The sequence below is a fragment of the Poecilia reticulata genome, chromosome 12 (assembly GCF_904066995.2).
Source record: "Poecilia reticulata chromosome 12, P_reticulata-male-v2, whole genome shotgun sequence".
Classification (NCBI taxonomy): Eukaryota; Metazoa; Chordata; class Actinopteri; order Cyprinodontiformes; family Poeciliidae; genus Poecilia; species Poecilia reticulata.
The window spans coordinates 29,246,506-29,265,380 of record NC_088841.1 but is presented as its reverse complement, the minus strand read 5'-3'; the positions used below and the strand labels follow the sequence as shown (position 1 = coordinate 29,265,380).

The window sequence follows — 18,875 nt, the reverse complement described above, 5'->3', positions numbered from 1 at the left end:
TGGACATTAAAGCAGGTCATTCTGCATGTGGATTTAAACTGAACTAAAGTTTAATGTCACTGAAAGCTAAAGGTTGTAGTTATTTTAAAGTTTTTACTTTTTTTTCTCTTTATGGCCAGAATATTTGAGATTATTGTTTAAAATACAAGCCCAGGTTTCACTGCTAATTCATGAATATTTAGATGACAAATGTTTGCAAAATGTCCAGAATGAATCTGTTTTATATGCTACAAAGTTTTAATATGTTAAATTTACCAATAAAATATTTAAAAGTTCCATTTCTTTATTATTTCTTTAATTCCTTTCAAAAAGAAGAATAAAAGTTTGGAGTTTAACTTTCAGACACAGATGATAAAGAATTTAAAAACGTGAAGTTTTGGATTATTTAATGCAAAACTTGTTAAAATAATTATTAACATATTTGATTGTTTCTGATTCCAACACCAATACAAACACTTCACTGCCATTAATATGAAAACATTAGAATCTCTCATTCTCAGTTTTAATTTCTATTCTATTTACATTTGTGTCTTTATGAAAAGTATTTATTTGTTAGATATTTAGAAGAATAAAAACCAACCAGAACATGATGAGGCTGAAACAAATCGATGTTCTTCAGTTTAATAAAAACCAAAACCATACAGATGTTTTCAGAAGATGAAGGACAACAAACAGGATGAGAACCAACCAATGATTGACTCCCTGTAGATCAATCAGGTTGATCTTAATCTGCTCCGTTAGACAGGCAGGAATAAAATGGAGATAGAGCGACACCCAGCGGCGACACGCAGTACTGCAGTGGTTAAACAGAACCCAGGTTCGGTTTTATCTGATTTACTACCTTAATTTGAGATATAAACATTTATGAAGCTACTATTTAATCACTGTTTTATACACATTTTCCTATATATTTTTTAAAGTATTCGGTTTGAACTGGAAGCTGATTTGTTCTCTCAAAGAAAATATTTATTTTTATTAATTATTTTAATTTCTCACGCAAATGAACAAACCAGAAGCAGATTTATATTTATTTCAGTTCAAACATCAATTCCTCTTCTGCCCTCAAGTTTTACAAATCACTAATGTAACAATGTGAACAGAACAGTGTTATATCTTTTATAATTTAGTCTTAATTTCTGTAGTTTATCTGTTAGTGATTCAGGATTTATACATTTTATTAAGCAATAGTTTGCCAGCTTGGTATCTTTCTAGTCAGCAAGATATCAAACAAGCATGGAAGTGAAAATTGACAGGACTTCTCTGGATCGCTCTTGTTTTTGAATTAAATTGATTTACAGTCGTTACATCTGAGTGACTATTTTTTATAGTGCTGTTATAAAAGCAAATGTTGATATTAAAGCCCAGAACCTCCCACGTAATGTATTACTAAATGAATATGTTAGCTGTGATGCTAGCGAGCATTGGTATTGTCTGAAACAGCAACGTGACGTAAAGCTGCTTCCATTGGCCCCGCCCCCCGACCCGACGCTGACGTCATCGGCTGCAGTCACATAATTGTTTAAACTTTGTCAGTAAATATTAACAATTTAATAAACTGAATTACATGTAAAATGTCTCATTAATTTGATCAATAAAACATCAAACCAGCCATAAAACCAACTACACTGTAAAACACTTGAAGGTGATTTAAATTGAAAATTAAAGTCAATTTACTGTTTATTTTACTTCAAATTCTTGCTTAAATCTTGGATAAAGGTCTAAATTAGTAGTTTTATTAATATTAACCTAAGCAGTTTTATAGTTACTCATGGCCAAAAGTTGTACTTCAGTAAGAGTGAAACATTTAAACAAAAGTAAAAAGTTTCCATCCAAATGATTCAAGAGTAAAAATCTATTTGGTAAAAAATCGACTCAAGTCCTGATCAGAAGATCATTTAATATTTAAAAATTACATCATTAGACAGAACAAAATATAAACTTATGAAGAGGTTTTGGTATTTTAACGACTAAAATGACAATTATCCATAAATGTAACATAAAATAACAAAATCAGACAAAAGAAAACTAAATATTCAGTTTGGAGCTAAATAATTTAGTCAGCAAAATAATTATTTAGTTTGTAAAATAAACACATTGCTGGGATCTTTTTGCTCACATATTCAATAAAATCACATTTTTTAATACATCAGTTCCTGAAAAACAGAAATAATTACCCAGAGATGAACAAAAAAACAAGACCTCTCACTCTGAGTGATTTTAGAATCAGAGCTGAACTCAGACTAAAGAGTCAGATGAGAAAGATTAACGCTGCCCTGCTGCTTCCAGCAGCCTGGAGATGAATCTGAATCTGATCAGAGATGAAGAAGATGATCAGATCATCTCCAGATGATCAGATCATCTCCAGTTTCCTCTTTAAAACTCAGTTTCAATCTGATCAATAAGTTTTTATCTGGACTTTGTTCTTCATGCTGAGATCATCAGAGCTGCTGCTTCATCACTGAGATCTTCATCGGTACGATCTTTAATGTTTTATCAGTGGTGAAGAATGGAAACATCTTGTGAGTGAAGGTGTGTGTGAAGGTGTGTATGTGTGTGTTAGTATCCAGATCAGAGAAGGACAGTTTTCCTCTGTCCCAGTCCAGATTCACTCTGATCCTCTGGAGATTCTTCTGGACTGAGAGACGAGTGGAAGGATCTGATGGAGAAAATGCTGAGTATTGACCTGAATAGAACCATATATACAACAATCCAGACCCTATGTTTCCCTTCCTCTTAACAGACTCTTCTAACACACCAAGTGCCCAGACTTCACTGTCTCCAACATCAACATCCCAGCTGTGGTTCCCTGAGTTAAAACCCTCAGAACTCAGAACAGAACCACAGTAATCATCAAATCTCTCTGGATTATCAGGAAGCTGCTGTTCCTCTCCTCTCCTCCCATTGGTCAGATCTTCAGACAGATGGAGTTCTGGACCAGCCGTGTTTGGGTCCAGAACCAGAGGAGTGTAGGTCACCATGGTCTCCATGTTGCTCCAGATGTTGAAGGCCAGGTTGCCCAGATGTTTGGCCTGGTCTATCAGAGCTCCTGAGGGCAGCTGTGGATCCTCCAGCAGGGGGCAGCGCTGGACTCTTTCCACTGCAGCCTTGTAGTTGTGCAGGAATGAGACGTCTGCAGCTCTCAGCTCCTCCTCTGTGGCTCTGACTGTGTCTGAAAGAGCTGCTATCTCTCTGCTCAGAGCCTCCATCTTCTCCTTCATCATCCCTCTCTTCTGCTCCTCTTCCTCCCTCAGTGCAGCCAGCCTGGCCTCCTCTTCCTCTGCTAGAAACTGATGAAGCTGCTTAAACTGCTCCCTAATCTGCCTCTCTGTGTGTCGGGCCTGGACCTTCAGGTGTTCTGCTGTCTGATCAAACTCCTCCTGAACTTTCTTCCTGAGCTCCAGCTTCTCCTTTAAAGGCTCCAGAGTTTCCTGAAGCTTCTTCTTGTGTTGCTGAGCAGCTTCATCGATGGGTCTGAATCTGTGCTTGGTGTGTTTTTCTGAGTCTCTGCAGATGACACAAACTGGCTGCTGATGGTCCAGACAGAAGAGTTTGAGTTTCTCAGAGTGCAGAGAGCAGAGATCCTCTGAAGCTTTTTGGTTTCTCTGCTGTAAGAAAGACTCACACAGATTCTTCAGAGCCAGATTACAGGGAGGTTCATCTGATGCTGATCTTTTCCTACAAACAGGACATGAGCGACCAGGTCTTGCTCTCCAACATTTCTGCAGACATTCATTACAGAAGCTGTGGCTACATGACAGAATAACTGGATACTTAAATATTTCCTGACAGACCGGACAGCAGAGATCATTGTCTGATCTGGAAGCCATTTTGTCTCAGAGTGAAGCTGAAACCACAGCAGACAGAAAGTCAAACCAGGAAGTCAGTTTCTCTCCTGTAGAAACTTTATGAACTTACTTTCACTTTGTTTGTTTTTCCTCCTGCAGCAGTCTGTGTTTCAGCGTCTAGTTGCTCAGTTTTCTCTCTGTTCTCCTTGTTCAGAGTTAGTTTGATTTCAGTCGGCGACGAAGGCAGGAGTCAGAGTTCATCCTCAGGGTGTTTACTCAGTGAGTTTTTCCTCTGAACTCTTTCCTTTTTTCCAGGTGTTCCTGTTTGAATCAGGCTATAGACGGAGATGTGGCGCCCTCTAGAGGATTTAATCTTAATCTGCAGTTTTATTAAAACACTACAGCTTTTTCTGATTCATGACTTTGTTCCTGCTTTAAGTGAAAATATATTTTTTCTCTCATAAAACTCTTCCAGGGTCTCCACTATCTATGACAAAACAACTGGATCCAGAATCAGAAATGTTTTGATTTAAAGTTAATCAATGCCCTGATATTTTTTCAACCAAAAAACTGGAATACAGTAAATACTCCAGTTTTCAGCTGGAGTATTTTACAGTTCACATTTACTTTAAATATAAACCAAAAATAAAACCAGAGAAGAAGAAATTAATAAAATAACAATAAAAGCTGTTGCAGTAAAATAATTACCCAGTAATGATTCAGTGTCTCCTCCTCCATCCAAGCTGGCAAAAAGCAACACAATCATTGCTCTGATTGCAAACTGAGGATTTCAGTGACAGAGTTTTAAACAGATACTTTAGTTCATACTGATATTTTTTGCCTTTTAATGGTCAGAAACAGGTGATTCCTCTTTGGTTACTGAGCATAAAACAGAGACTGAACAGCTGACTGAGATCTGAGTCAAACCAATGAGGAAACGTTGAAACATTTACAGGAGATTCTGCTCTGCTGTGACAGAGATGAAGAAAATATAATAGATCCCAGTTTCTATAAGTAGGAAAAACCAGTCAGAAAATACTGCATTACAAACTTAAACTGTAAAATGTCTTATAGTTTGATGAATAAATCATAAATCCAACCGTAACTATGTAGGCGGGAGTAACTGTGACTCTCTTAAGGGGGGTGAATATAGCTCCACTTTGAATTGCCATGACCAAGGAACGGTGGGGTCACTAGCTCTTACTACTTCTGGCGTTCCTCAGTCACTTAATGGGGTTAGCAGTTGGGCGTGCTGCCCCCTAAGGCCGAGGAGCAGGAGTTACGTGGTTGTACCTCCTCATGGTCCGGCTGGGCAACAGCTTGCTGGCAACAAGTCGGCCAAATCAACTGTCCTGGGTAGCGAGTTCCGAGTCTGACCAAGCCGACTCTGAATTCCCAAAAAATCAATCGGAAGGAATCACCCGTATTTTGTCCTTCCGAAGCTGAGGTGTCGCAGACGGCTGGACATTGTCCCTTTAAATGCAGACATATAAGCGGTCCTGAGCTTCCCTTCGGAGAACCACGCAAAACTGATTGGTCGCGCACGTGTTTTGTGGTTCGGCATGTGTTGCAGCGACGACAACCTCCCCAATGGCAATGGGACAGGTGCTGGGAGATTGTCTGGGTCCCACCCACTGGACTGGTGGAGCGGGGGGACTCCGCATGCTAGGCCTCGACTTTGGTGTGAGGGGGAACCCTGTGTGAACCGGGAAAGGTGACGGGTTGCAAACATGATTTTTAATTTTCCCTTAGTGTCCAGAAGAATATTAAAGTCCTTTTTTGGAATCTCCGATATTTGATTCTGTATCTGGCAGCTGAAGGAGGAACAGCTTATCCTAATCTCTCCCGTTCTTACTGATAACTTTGCCTGTCAATTATTTTTAAAGTCACAATGTTTATAGTTATATTTATATTATCTTCATTGTAACTGGAGTAGTTCAAACCTAAGGACCAGGAGATTCTCTCACTTTTATTTTTACCTTACTGTTCTTCACCTTCAAGTTGAACCAGGGCAAAAATGCCCCCGTCTGACCCCAAGGACATTAGCAGTATTCTACAATGACTTCAGTCTTTAAAAATGAAGATGGCTGGAGGTGAACTTTGAGATCAACGCTACCGGTGGATATGAAACAACTCTTCCTCAAATCAGCAGAGAGGTACACCCCACACCAAGCAGCTCACCCGGGATCGCTCAGGGCACCAAGCCAAAACAAAAGTCTCACACTGCAGATCCCACGAGACGACTAACGGGGAGAACCCTTCACCTGGACGAATCAGCGTGGCCAGCTATGAGCTGAAACCCACCTTCAACTTCAACACCTGGTCCGCCAAAGAATAGCAAACAAGCAGCTGGAACCAAAATGGCTCCATCAACCCCACTCCCAAGGACAAAGCTATCTTGTCCTTAGGACTTTGTCCTTGGGACCTTGCCTCAAAACATTCCAACTCCATGGGAATCCCACTGAAAAACAGATTTTCTGCACTCTAGCCTGAGCCTCTGAGTGAAAACCCACTTTCAAACATCAACAATGAGGCTAAACCACTGCATCTACCCCCCAAAGCTCATAAGCACAAAATGACCACCAGAAAAATGAAAGGTATGCCAAGAGGGCTTATTGTTGGAGATGAGGCAGTAAATGGAGTCAGCCATGTTTGCAATCCCAAGAAAATGAGAGTGGTTTCTTTTCTTGGTGACACTGTATCTGATTTGACTCGCAAAGTGCTCTCTCTAACCACTGATCAGCCAAATATGGTAACTTTAGTTGTGCATGCTGGAGCCAACGATCTGGCAAAGCAAAAATCTGAGATTCTGAAAAAGGACTTTAATATTCTTCTGGACACTATGGAAAAATTAAAAATTAAAATTCTTTCTCAGTGGTCCAATTCCATCACCAAAATGGGGAGACAAAAAACATTCCAGGCTGGACATGATAAATAAATGGTTGATTAAAACCTACTCTGCCAGCTCAATGACTTTCATCAATAACCTCTGGATCTACTGGCAGCGCTTTCACCTCTTTGGAAGAGGCGGACGCAATCTTAACAAACATCTAATAAGGCTGCTTACTGCAAACATTTTTCATTTTGTCAACAAGAACAAAAATGTGACCATCGCTTCAGAAGAACAGGCTCAACGATGTCTGACTAGGCTGGAGCCCTCTGCTTATCAGAAGCACAGTGTCCCAAAACAAACTGATAAAACATTGACTGGGGACAGAATGACTGGTTCCCTTCCTCATTCGCCCTTCCCTCATTTCCCCCTCCCTCCCTCCTCTTTCCCCCTTCTGTACCCTTCCCTCCTCCCTCTCTGCTCCTACACTCATTCACTGCATTCACAAGATACCTTTGAAGAAATGTCTTCTTGGACCAGTTTCTCAAATTTACAGATGGAATAGATCAAACAGGTTCGCCTCGGCACGACTCTTCTTAGCGCTAACATAGCAGACCTCACTTCATCTAAGCCACCTGCCTCTGACTTCCCAGAGGATCCAGCACTCTGCGTTTCTGAGGTCTGAGACCGGGGTCCAGATATTATCTTTGCACCTGTCTTCCTCCAGTTTGTGTCTGACCCCCCCGGCACTGCATAACAGGACATTACCTGTCCGGATCACTACAAAAAAAGTTACACAAAACAGAAAAACAAAAAACAGCTGTTTTAATTCAAACCTCAGACTGATCCCCTGCCTAAAGGAACTTTAGACTGAAGAACTTTCAGCCTCCAAGTCACTTTAACTGGCTCTTTTAAATACCAGATCTCTCTTGAGCTAAAGCTCTATTAATTAATGATTTCATGACCAAGCATGATATTGATGTTTTATTTCTGACAGAAACATGGCTGAATGACAATAATGAACCCATTGTATTCATTCAGTCAGCGCCTCCTATGTACAATTTTTTAAGTGAGAATAGAAAACACAAAAAGGAGGAGGCGTGGCTTCAATATTTAAGAATACCATAAACTGTAGTAAAATCTCTTTGGGTAATTTTATGTCTTTTGAGTATCTTGGAATTGAGGTAAAAGGCCACAAACGAACTTTGACACTTCAAAATTCCAACATATATAGAAAATGTCTGTCTTAATTAAGCTTCTGTCTCTCATATGCATTGATTATGATTGCTTGATAATTGTCGGTGATACAGACTGGCGACCTGTCCAGGGTGTACCCCGCCTCTCGCCCGAAATGTTGGCTGGAGATGGGCACCAGCACCCCTCCCGACCCCACTGAGGGAAAAAGGGTGCAAGAAAATGGATGGATGGATGGATGGATGTTGACAACCCCCAAGACCGAGGGGCTAAAAAGCTCTGTAATATATTAGAGAGTTTTGGTTTGACACAACATGTCAAACAAGCAACACACACTCATGGACACACACTGGACCTGGTTATCAGTAAGGGTGTGAATATTTCCAATGTTTCTGTAACTGATGTCGCCCTGTCGGATCACTTTGCTGTTTTCTTTGACAGTTCTTATCCGTTAACCGACTTAGACAAAATCACAAAACGTACTTTCACAGAAAACACAGCAGAAACATTTAATCAAATCTAATCTTCTTCCTCACCACTAAGCCATAATGACATAGATAAGTTGGTAGATGATTTTCAATGCAAACTTTCAGATATCATTGATTACATTGCCCCTATTAAAGTGAAGGTTGTGACTGGTAGGAAGAAATCTCCATAGAGAAACGCACAAACAGTTCAATCTACAAGACAACTCTGCCGTAGGGCCGAATGGAAATGGCGTAAAGCTCAACTGCATGTTTATTATGACATCTACAAGGAAAGACTACGTAACTATCACACAACACTAAAACATGCAAGAGAGGCTTTCTTTGCAGATGTCATAAACAAAATCATTAACAATGCTCAAGCTTTATTTGCTACTGTTGACAGGCTCACAAATCCTCTGATAACGTTGCCACCTGAACTTCAATCTAATGCTGCCTGCAACAAGTTTTCCAGTTTCTGTTCAGAGAAAATTCAAAAGATCAGATCATCTTCACATCCACTCCAAAGCCAGTACCAATGCTGTGCATTGGTACCTTAGAAGAAATTATAAGTCAGTGAAGCTCTAGTTCCTGCTGTCTGGATGTCCTACCCACACATTTCTTTAAGAAAGTTTTTCCAGTCGTAGCCAATGATCTGATCCAAATAGTAACTCATCGCTCTCTTCAGGTGTTTTCCCCCAGGCTTTGAAAACAGCAGTTATCAAACCACTGATAAAAAAGAACAATCTAGACAAATCACTACTGCAGAATTACAGGCTGATCTCCAACCTCCCATTCATCAGCAAAATTATTGAAAAAGCTGTTTTTAAACAATTAAATAACTTCCTAACAATAACAAACTGCTTTGACTCCTTCCAGTCTGGTTTTCATGCTCACCACAGCACGGAGACGGCCTTTGCAAAAGTGTTCAATGATATTTATATAAATACAGACTGTGGGAGAACCAACACTGTTGACCATGACATTTTACTGATTCGAGTGGAGACTTGGGTTGGACTCTCCGGTCCAGTGCTCAACTGGTTTGAATCTTACATAAAAAACAGGGATTTCTTTGTTTCAATCGGAATCTTCTCATCAGAGAGGTCAAAGGTCATATGTGGTGTACCCCAAGGTTCAATCCTAGGAGCCCTTCTTTTCAATATTTATATGCTTCCACTGGCAAAGATTATAACAGGAAATAAGATCAGCTACCATAAGTACGAGGTATATACACAGCTCTACACAGATCAATGTGTGGACGTGCCAAAACTTTCTCCAGCTGAATAGAAACAAAACTGAAGTTATTATGTTTGGACCTAAAGAGGAGTGAACCAGAATCAACGCACAGCTTCAGTTATTACAACTAAACCAGCGATCAGCCCGAAACCTGGGAGTAGTGATGGACTCTGAACTGAACCTTCCGATCCACATTAAGACAGTCACAAAGACGGCCTTCTATCACCTGAAGTACATCTCCAGGATTAAAGGACTGATGTCTCAGCACGATCTAGAGAAGCTCATCCATGTGTTTATCTTTAACTGCATTGATCACTGCAACAGGTCTGACTAATAAATCAATCAAACAGCTGCAGCTGATCCAGAAGCTGCTGCTGCTGTCCTGCTGGGGCTTAAGATCAAGGAATAGTTTTCCTGGTGGCATCAATGCTGGGTCAGACAGTGCAGCAGTTATCGGCCATCTTTGCTCCAGCAGCCTGGACATCTTGTGGAAAGTCCTGTTCCAACGAGTGCCTACATCTTGGATGAGCATGTGTGATGCTGTGCCCATCTGCTGCTGCTCATCCTTCAGCTTTGTCCAAGCCAGTTCACTTCTTTAAATGTTTAACAAGATGTATTGCAGCTGCCACACACTTAGAGATGCTCTGGTTGCTCTTCAGAGCGTTCTGTACCACCAACGTAAGGGTGAGCCCTGCACACTGCACAGATACCCACTTATGCTTTTCTGCCTAAATCTTCACTGCTGCTACAACATTGGCAGCAGTGAAGAAAAGACAACACAGCATTGAGCTGTGTTGTCTTTTCTCTTTAGACTAAAATGTTCCCAAACTTTGACAGTTTTTGCCGCTTTCATTCCTTCTTCTAAGCATCTCCGTTTCCCTCCGTAGCTACAAACTATGGCACAAACGCGTCAAACGTTTGCATTGTGCAACACAAAAGCCTTCCAGCTAGACCGCAGTGCGCTGAATAGTTTAACACTATTATTTATTACAATTTAATTAACGAAGCTTGGAGGCAGATTAATTTACCTCGAGGATTTTCAGCAATCGAGGTAGTTGAAGTATTAGAGGAATCGTTTCAGCCCGAGTCCAAACTGGGGAGAGTTTAGCTGGAAACTAAGAATGAGATTTTTTACAACCCCAAAGGTAACACCCAGTTATGATAGTAATGGTAGCGCCCTCTGCTGGTAGATATGTGGACAAATGGAGGATTTTTCCCACATATTTTGGGAGTGTCCTACGGTAAAACTATATTCTGAAACAGGGGAAAATATTAAACTTCACTACAACCTTTGAAATCAACTGTTTAGTTTTAGATGATATAAACATTGCTGCTGGAGAAATTCATAGTTTATATGTTGAAGCCCTTGGGTTAATTGCTCATCAGGTTATTACTGCAAACTGGCTGAAACCACATCCACCTGCCCTGGAACAATGGATCCAGAGCTGAAGACTGTCAACTTAATGGAGGACAAAGCTGCAACTCTGAGACTGAGGAGGGACATTTATGTTACCTCTTACCTGGAACAATAGATTTGAGTCTTTCTGGGGAAAAGGGGAAAAATATCTTAACTACATGTCTGTAGAGCTATTTCTGTGAAGATGGGTTCATACTTATGAGTGGATCATGTCAAGGAACTGTTCTAAAAACAGGTTTTAAAAAGTCATGAGGATGAATTTTAAGCTCTTGTTAACATGACACTGCACACAGCGAACTCTCAAAATGTTCACCTTTCTATCAAGATAACAACAAACTGACTTTTATCCTTTAGTCGTCTTGTTCTCACTTGTTTATGGGTCGATCCAGCAGAGACAGTAACGCTTTGTGCTCCTTTAACATGGAGGGATTTCCAGGGAAACTGCACTGATATCTCCCTGATGAAGCCTTTGACCTGCCAGAGAAAATGCAGTTAACAAAACACCAACTAAAATACATTATACAGAACCTGGAACCTCCCATGTAACTTATGACTAAATGAATATGCTAAATGTTGTGAACAAAAGCAATGCTATCCGCCTTGCTTAGCTACTGACTAGTTATTTTAACCGCCATGAAAACCGACTGCAAAGGGTTAAATTAACCCAGAATCAAACCGCATTACGAAACTAGCCAAGATGGCGTCAAGTAGCTAGCTTGTTAGCTGTGATGCTAGCGTGCATTGGTATTGTCTGGTACAGCAACGTGACCCAGATAAAACGGCTTAAATTAACCACAAACTACATAAATGAATAAATACTGATGTGGTGTGATATAAACTACACGGTTAGGAAACATCTGGAAGTAACAGAACAGGATTTCTCTGCTTGCTTACCGTCACTTGGACCGGAGCGCCGGGAAAGTTCATCCTCTTCTTTTACCGTCTGAAGACGGACAGCAACCAACTTACAGGGACTTTACTGCCACCTGCTGGTGAAGGACATTGTGTCCGGTTCCCCGTTTCACTTCTCAGAACTTCAATGAAACCCAGTCACATCATTTTTTGTTTTACAACTTTAATTGTTTAAACTTAGTCAGTAAATATTAACTATTTAAAAAAACTGTATTACATGTAAAATGTCTAATTAATTTGATCAATAAAACATCAAACCAGCCATAAAACCAACTACACTGTAAAACACTTAAATGTGGTTTAACTTGAAAATTAAAGTCAATTTACTGTTTATTTTAATTCAAATTCTTGTTTCAATCTTGGATCAAGATCTAAATTAGTAGTTTTATTAATAATAACCTAAGCAGTTATTATAGTTACTCATGGCCAAAAGTTGTACTTCAGTAAGAGTGAAACATTTAAACAAAAGTAAAAAGTTTCCATTCAAATGATTCAAGAAAGAGTAAAAATCTATTTGGTAAAAAATCGACTCAAGTCCTGATCAGAAGATCATTAAATATTTAAAAATTACATCATTAGAAAGAACAAAATATAAACTTATGAGGAGGTTTTGGTATTTTAAGGAAAATGACAATGATCCATAAATGTAACATAACATAACAAAATCGGACAAAAGAAAACTAAATATTCAGTTTGGAGCTAAATAATTTAGTCAGCAAACTAATTATTTAGTTTGTAAAACATATTGCTGGGAACATTTTTGCTCACATATTCAATAAAAACAATTTTTTATTACATCAAAATTCTTGAAAAACAGAAATAATTACCCAGAGATGAACAAAAAAACAAGACCTCTCACTCTGAGTGATTTTAGAATCAGAGCTGAACTCAGACTAGAGTCAGATGAGAAAGATTAACGCTGCCCTGCTGCTTCCAGCAGCCTGGAGATGAATCTGAATCTGATCAGAGATGAAGAAGATGATCAGATCATCTCCAGTTTCCTCTTTAAAACTCACAGTTTCAATCTGATCAATAAATTTTTATCTGGACTTTGTTCTTCATGCTGAGATCATCAGAGCTGCTGCTTCATCACTGAGATCTTCATCGGTACGATCTTTAATGTTTTATTAGTGGTGAAGTATGGAAACATCTTGTGAGTGAAGGTGTGTGTGAAGGTGTGTATGTGTGTGTTAGTATCCAGATCAGAGAAGGACAGTTTTCCTCTGTCCCAGTCCAGATTCACTCTGATCCTCTGGAGATTCTTCTGGACTGAGAGACGAGTGGAAGGAGCTGGAGGAGAAGATGCTGAATATTTACCTGAATAGAACCATATAAACAACAATCCAGACTTTATGCTTCCCTTCCTCTGAACTGACTCTTCTATCACACCAAGGCTCCAGAATGAACTGTCTCCAACATCAACATCCCAGCTGTGGTTCCCTGAGTTAAAACCCTCAGAACTCAGAACAGACCAGAAGTGAAGATCATCAAATCTCTCTGGATTACCAGGAAGCTTCTGTTTCTTTCCTCCCCTCCCATTGGTCAGATCTTCAGACAGATGGAGGTTTGGACCAGCCGTGTTTGGGTCCAGAACCAGAGGAGTGTAGGTCACCATGTCCTTCATGTTGCTCCAGATGTTGAAGGCCAGGTTGCCCAGATGTTTGGCCTGGTCTATCAGAGCTCCTGAGGGCAGCTGTGGATCCTCCAGCAGGGGGCAGCGTTGGACTCTTTCCACTGCAGCCATGTAGTTGTGCAGGAATGAGACGTCTGCAGCTCTCAGCTCCTCCTCTGTGGCTCTGACTGTGTCTGAAAGAGCTGCTATCTTTCTGCTCAGAGCCTCCATCTTCTCCTTCATCATCCCTCTCTTCTGCTCCTCTTCCTCCCTCAGTGCAGCCAGCCTGGCCTCCTCTTCCTCTGCTAGAAACTGATGAAGCTGCTTAAACTGCTCCCTAATCTGCCTCTCTGTGTGTCGGGCCTGGACCTTCAGGTGTTCTGCTGTCTGATCAAACTCCTCCTGAACTTTCTTCCTGAGCTCCAGCTTCTCCTTTAAAGGCTCCAGAGTTTCCTGAAGCTTCTTCTTGTGTTGCTGAGCAGCTTCATCGATGGGTCTGAATCTGTGCTTGGTGTGTTTTTCTGAATCTCTGCAGACGACACAAACTGGCTGATGATGGTCCAGACAGAAGAGTTTGAGTTTCTCAGAGTGCAGAGAGCAGAGATCCTCTGAAGCTGTTTGGTTTCTCTGCTGTAACAAAGACTCACACAGATTCTTCAGAGCCAGATTACAGGGTGGTTGACCTTTAGAAGATCTCCTTTTACAAACTGGACAATCTCTTCCTGGTTTCTCTCCCCAGTATTTCTGCAGACACTCCTTACAGAAGCTGTGGCTACATGACAGAAGAACCGGATCCTTAAATATTTCCAGACAGACCGGACAGCAGAGATCATCGTCTGATCTGGAAGCCATTTTGTCTCTGAGTGAAGCTGAAACCACAGCAGACAGAAAGTCAAACCAGGAAGTCAGTTTCTCTCCTGTAGAAACATTCTGAACTTACTTTCACTTTGATTTGCTTGTTTTTCCTCCTGCAGCAGTCTGTGTTTCAGCGTCTAGTTGCTCAGTTCTCTCTCTGTTCTCCTTGTTCAGAGTTAGTTTGATTTCAGTCGGAGACTGAGGCAGGAGTCAGAGTTCATCCTCAGGGCGTTTACTCAGTGAGATTTTTCTCTCTGAACTGTTTCCTGGTTTTTCCAGTTGTTCCTGTTGGAATCAGTCTTGAGGAGGAGATGTGGCGCCCTCTAGAGGATTTGATCTTAATCTGCAGTTTTATTAAAACACTACAGCTTTTTCTGATTCATGACTTTGTTTCTGCTTTAAGTTAAAATATATTTTTCCTCATATAAAACTCTTCCAGTTTCCTTCTGTTTACTATTTTTCTATCAGTTTCAGACTCTGGAGGTGAAAATGATGTTTGGTGTTGAGGAAAGTTTGTACTGTTTTCAGAACAACTGGATTTGAATCAGAATTGCTTCAATTTAAATGTAATCAATGCCCTGATATTTTTTCAATCTGAAAATTGGAAAACTGTAAATACGGTTTTCAGCTGGAGTATTTTATCATTCACATTTACTTTAAATATAAACCAAAAATAAAACCAGAGAAGAAGAAATTAATAAAACAACAATAAAAGCTGCTGCAGTAAAATAATTACCCTCTTATGATTCAGTGTCTCCTCCTCCATCCAAGCTGGCAAAGAGCAACACAATCATTGCTCTGATTGCAAACTGAGGATTTCTGTGACAGAGTTTTAAACAGATACTGGTTAAAAAAGACACTGATCTTTTTTACGTTCTAATGGTCAGAAACAGGTGATTCCTCTTTGGTTACTGTGCATAAAACAGAGACTGAACATCTGAATGAGATCTGAGTCAAACCAATGAGGAAACGTTGAAACATTTACAGGAGATTCTTCTCTGCTGTGACAGAGATGACGAAAATATAATAGATCCTAGTTTCTATAAGCAGGAAAAACCAGTAAGAAAAAACTGCATTACAAACTGTAAAACTGTAAAATGTCTCATTAAGTTTGATCAATAAATCAAAAAACCAACTGTAAGATCCATATGATTTTTAATTTTCCCATAGTGTCCAGAAAAATATTAAAGTGTTTTTCAGAATCTCTGATTTTTCATTCTGTATCTGGCAGCTGAAGGAGGAACAGCTTATCCTGCTCTCTCTCATCCTTACTGATAACTTTGCCTGTGTATTATTTTTAAAGTCACAATTCCTATAGTTATATTTACATTATCGACATCATAACTGGATTACTTCAGACCTAAGGACCGCGAGATTTTGTCACTTTTATTTTTATCTTACTTTTCTTCATCTCCAAGTTGAACTAGGGCAAAATGCCCCCGTCCGACCCCAAGGACATTAGCAGTATTCTACAACAACTTCAGTATATAGAAATTAAAATTCAACGGCTGGAGGTGAACTTTGAGATCAACGCTACCTGTAGATATGAAACAACTCTTCCTCAAATCAGCAGAGAGGTCGTACACCCTGCACCAAGCAGCTCACCCTGAATCGCTCAGGGCGCCAAGCCGAAACAAAAGTCTCACACTGCAGATCCCATGAGACGACTAACGGGGAGAACCCCTCACCTGGATGAATCAGCGTGGCCGGCTCTTAGCCGAAACCCACCTTCAACCTCAACACCTGCTCCGCCAAAGAATAGCAAAAGGGAAGCTGGACCCAAGACGGCTCCACCGACCCCGCTCCCAAGAACAAAGGACCAGCCCAAGTCTCAAAACATTCCGACTCCGTGGGAATCCCACTGAAAAAAAGATTTTCTGCACTCCAACCTGAGCCTCTAAGTGAAATCTCACCTTCAAACATCAACAATGAGGCTACACCAACACATCCACCCCCCAAAAGCTCCGAAGGACAAAGTGACCCCCAGTAAACGAAAGGTATGCCAAGAGTGCTTATTGTTGGAGATGAGGCAGTAAATGGAATCAGTCAGTTTGCAATCCCAAGAAAATGAGAGTGGTTTCTTTTCTTGGTGACACTGTATCTGATTTGACCCGCAAAGTGCTCTCTCTAACCACTGATCAGCCAAACATTGAGACTTTAGTTGTGCATGTTGGAGCCAACAATCTGGCAAAGCAAAAATTAGAGATTCTGAGAATGGATTTTAATATTCTTCTGGACACTATGGGAAAATTAAAAATGAAGTTATTTCTCAGTGGTCCAATTCCATCGCCTCGATGGGGAGACGAAAAAGGCTGGGCATGATAAACAAATGGCTGATTAAAACCTGCTCTGCCAGCTCAGTGACCTTCATCCATAACCTCAGGATCTACTGGCAGCGCTTTCACCTCTTTGGAAAAGGCAGATGCAATCTTAACAAACATGGGATAAAGCTGCTCACTGCAAACATTTTTCATTTTATCAACAACAACAACAATGTGACCATCGCTTCAGAAGCAAATTGTCACAAAACAAACTGATAAAACATCGACTGGGGACAGAATGACTGGTTCCCTTCCTCATTCCCCCCTCCCTCATCGTTCTCCCCCTTCTTCCCCCTTTCCCCGTCATTCCTCCTTCCCCTGTCCTCTCTGTTCCTACACTCATTCACTGCTTTCACAAGATACCTTTGAAGAAATGTCTTCCGGACTAGAGTTTATCAAATTTACGGATGGAATAGATCAACAGGTTCGCGTCCGCACGGCTCTCCTTAGCGCTAACAAAGCAGCCCTCACTTCATCTAAGCCACCTGCCTCTGACTTCCCAGAGAAAACGCAGAGAAAAGCACTCTGCGTTTCTGAGGTCATGATATTATCTTTACACCCATCTTCCTCCAGAATGTGTCCCCCGGCACCGCATAACAGGACATTACCTGTCCGGATCACTACAGGGAAAGTTACAAAAAACAGAAATACAAAAAACAGCTGTCTTAATTCAAACCTCAGACTGATTCCCTGCCTAAAGGAACCTCAGACTGAAGAGCTTTCAGCCTCCAAGTCACTTAAACTGGCTATTTTAAACACCAGATTTCTCTGTGCTAAAGCTCTATTAATTAATGATTTCATCACCGAACATAATATTGATGTTTTATTTCTGACAGAAACATGGCTGATTGACAATAGTGAAGCAATCGTACTAATTGAATCAGTGCCTCCTACGTACAATTTTTAAGTGAGAATAGAAAACACAAAAAAGGAGGAGGCGTGGCTTCAATATTTAAGAATACCATAAACTGTAGTAAAAGCTCTTTGGGTAATTTTATGTCTTTTGAATATCTTGGAATTGAGTTAAAAGGCCACAAACGAACTTTGACACTAACTCTATATAAAACTCCAACATATGTGGAAGGTTTCTTTACGGACTTGAATGAGCTTCTATCTCTCATATGTGTTGATTATGATTGCTTGATCATTATTGGTGATTTCAAAATTCATGTTGACAACCCCCAAGACCGAGAGGCAAAAAAGCTCTGTAATATATTAGAGAGTTTTGGTTTAACACAACATGTCAAACAAGCAACACACACTCATGGACACACACTGGGCCTGGTTATCAGTAAGGGTGTGAATATTTCCAATGTCTCTGTAACTGATGTCACCCTATTGGATCACTTTGCTGTTATCTTTGACAGTTCTTTATCCGTTAACCAACTTGGACACAATGCTATTATTACAAAATGTTCTTTCACAGAAAACACAGCAGAAACATTTAATCAAATCTACTCTTCTTCCTCACCCTTAAGCTATAATGACGTAGATGAGTTGTGTTGAGGGAAATGATTATTTTTAGTGTTTAACCCTGTTGCGCCAGAGTTTCGAGCGTCTGCCTAAATAAATCTTCCTTATTTTAAATGTAAGTAGTTCTTTAAATGTCCTGTGAGATGATATACTTACCCATGTATCCATAACACCGGGACTTTCAATATCCAGCAAGTTATTTTTGCAATTTACCATCTATTAAACAAGTGCCCCCCGGAATAATTACACTCTCTTCAGCTACAGCTGCGAAGTTTCCATATTAACCCGATACTTGCTGGAAAGTGCAACGTCTGCCCTTTCAGAAACCGTTGGAATTTTTCAGATAGCGCTACGTGTGGCGGAATTACGATACTGCAAATTTAGAGGTGTTGGCGCAGACACGTTCCAGTCTAGAAGGGTTAATACAGTTTAATCTTTTTTGAACACATTTCTTAATTTTGTACAGGTTTCTCTTAGTGGTTTGAAACTAAACTATTGCTGGGTAAGTATTGGAAATAACGGAAAGAAAAAATAGATATCTGCAGGTGAACTTCTGCTGGGACCCCTGTGGGGTTATCAGAGGACAGGAGGTCATAAAATGAACATATGCAGGAAGGAGGCAGTATCATTTGAATCACTCTGGGAAAGGGAACTTTGGTTGGTTCAAGCAAGCAGGATGAGAAGTCTTCCAAAACTAACATCTGAGATGGTGCAAAAACTGAATATAACACAAAATGTTTTAAAACCAATAACATTTAATTTCTAAGACATTTTCT

At 40.3% G+C, this 18,875-nt stretch overlaps 2 protein-coding genes and 1 long non-coding RNA gene across 3 annotated transcripts in view; 1 reads left to right on the top strand and 2 right to left on the bottom strand.

Moving 5' to 3' along the window:
• Positions 1 to 18,875, top strand: part of LOC145554029 (uncharacterized) — a 217,841-nt gene that overhangs the window by 65,311 nt on the left and 133,655 nt on the right. The gene's annotated exons all lie outside the window — the stretch shown is intronic.
• LOC145554366 (nuclear factor 7, brain-like) lies at positions 1,878 to 3,855 on the bottom strand. The gene has a single exon (XM_081613939.1). The coding sequence runs from the start codon at positions 3,825 to 3,827 to the stop codon at positions 2,439 to 2,441; it is 1,389 nt and encodes a 462-aa protein (XP_081470065.1). The 5' UTR covers positions 3,828 to 3,855; the 3' UTR covers positions 1,878 to 2,438.
• LOC145554218 (nuclear factor 7, ovary-like) lies at positions 12,896 to 14,377 on the bottom strand. Its single transcript, XM_081613702.1, has one exon. It carries the CDS (start codon positions 14,300 to 14,302, stop codon positions 12,911 to 12,913), a length of 1,392 nt encoding a protein of 463 aa, XP_081469828.1. The 5' UTR covers positions 14,303 to 14,377; the 3' UTR covers positions 12,896 to 12,910.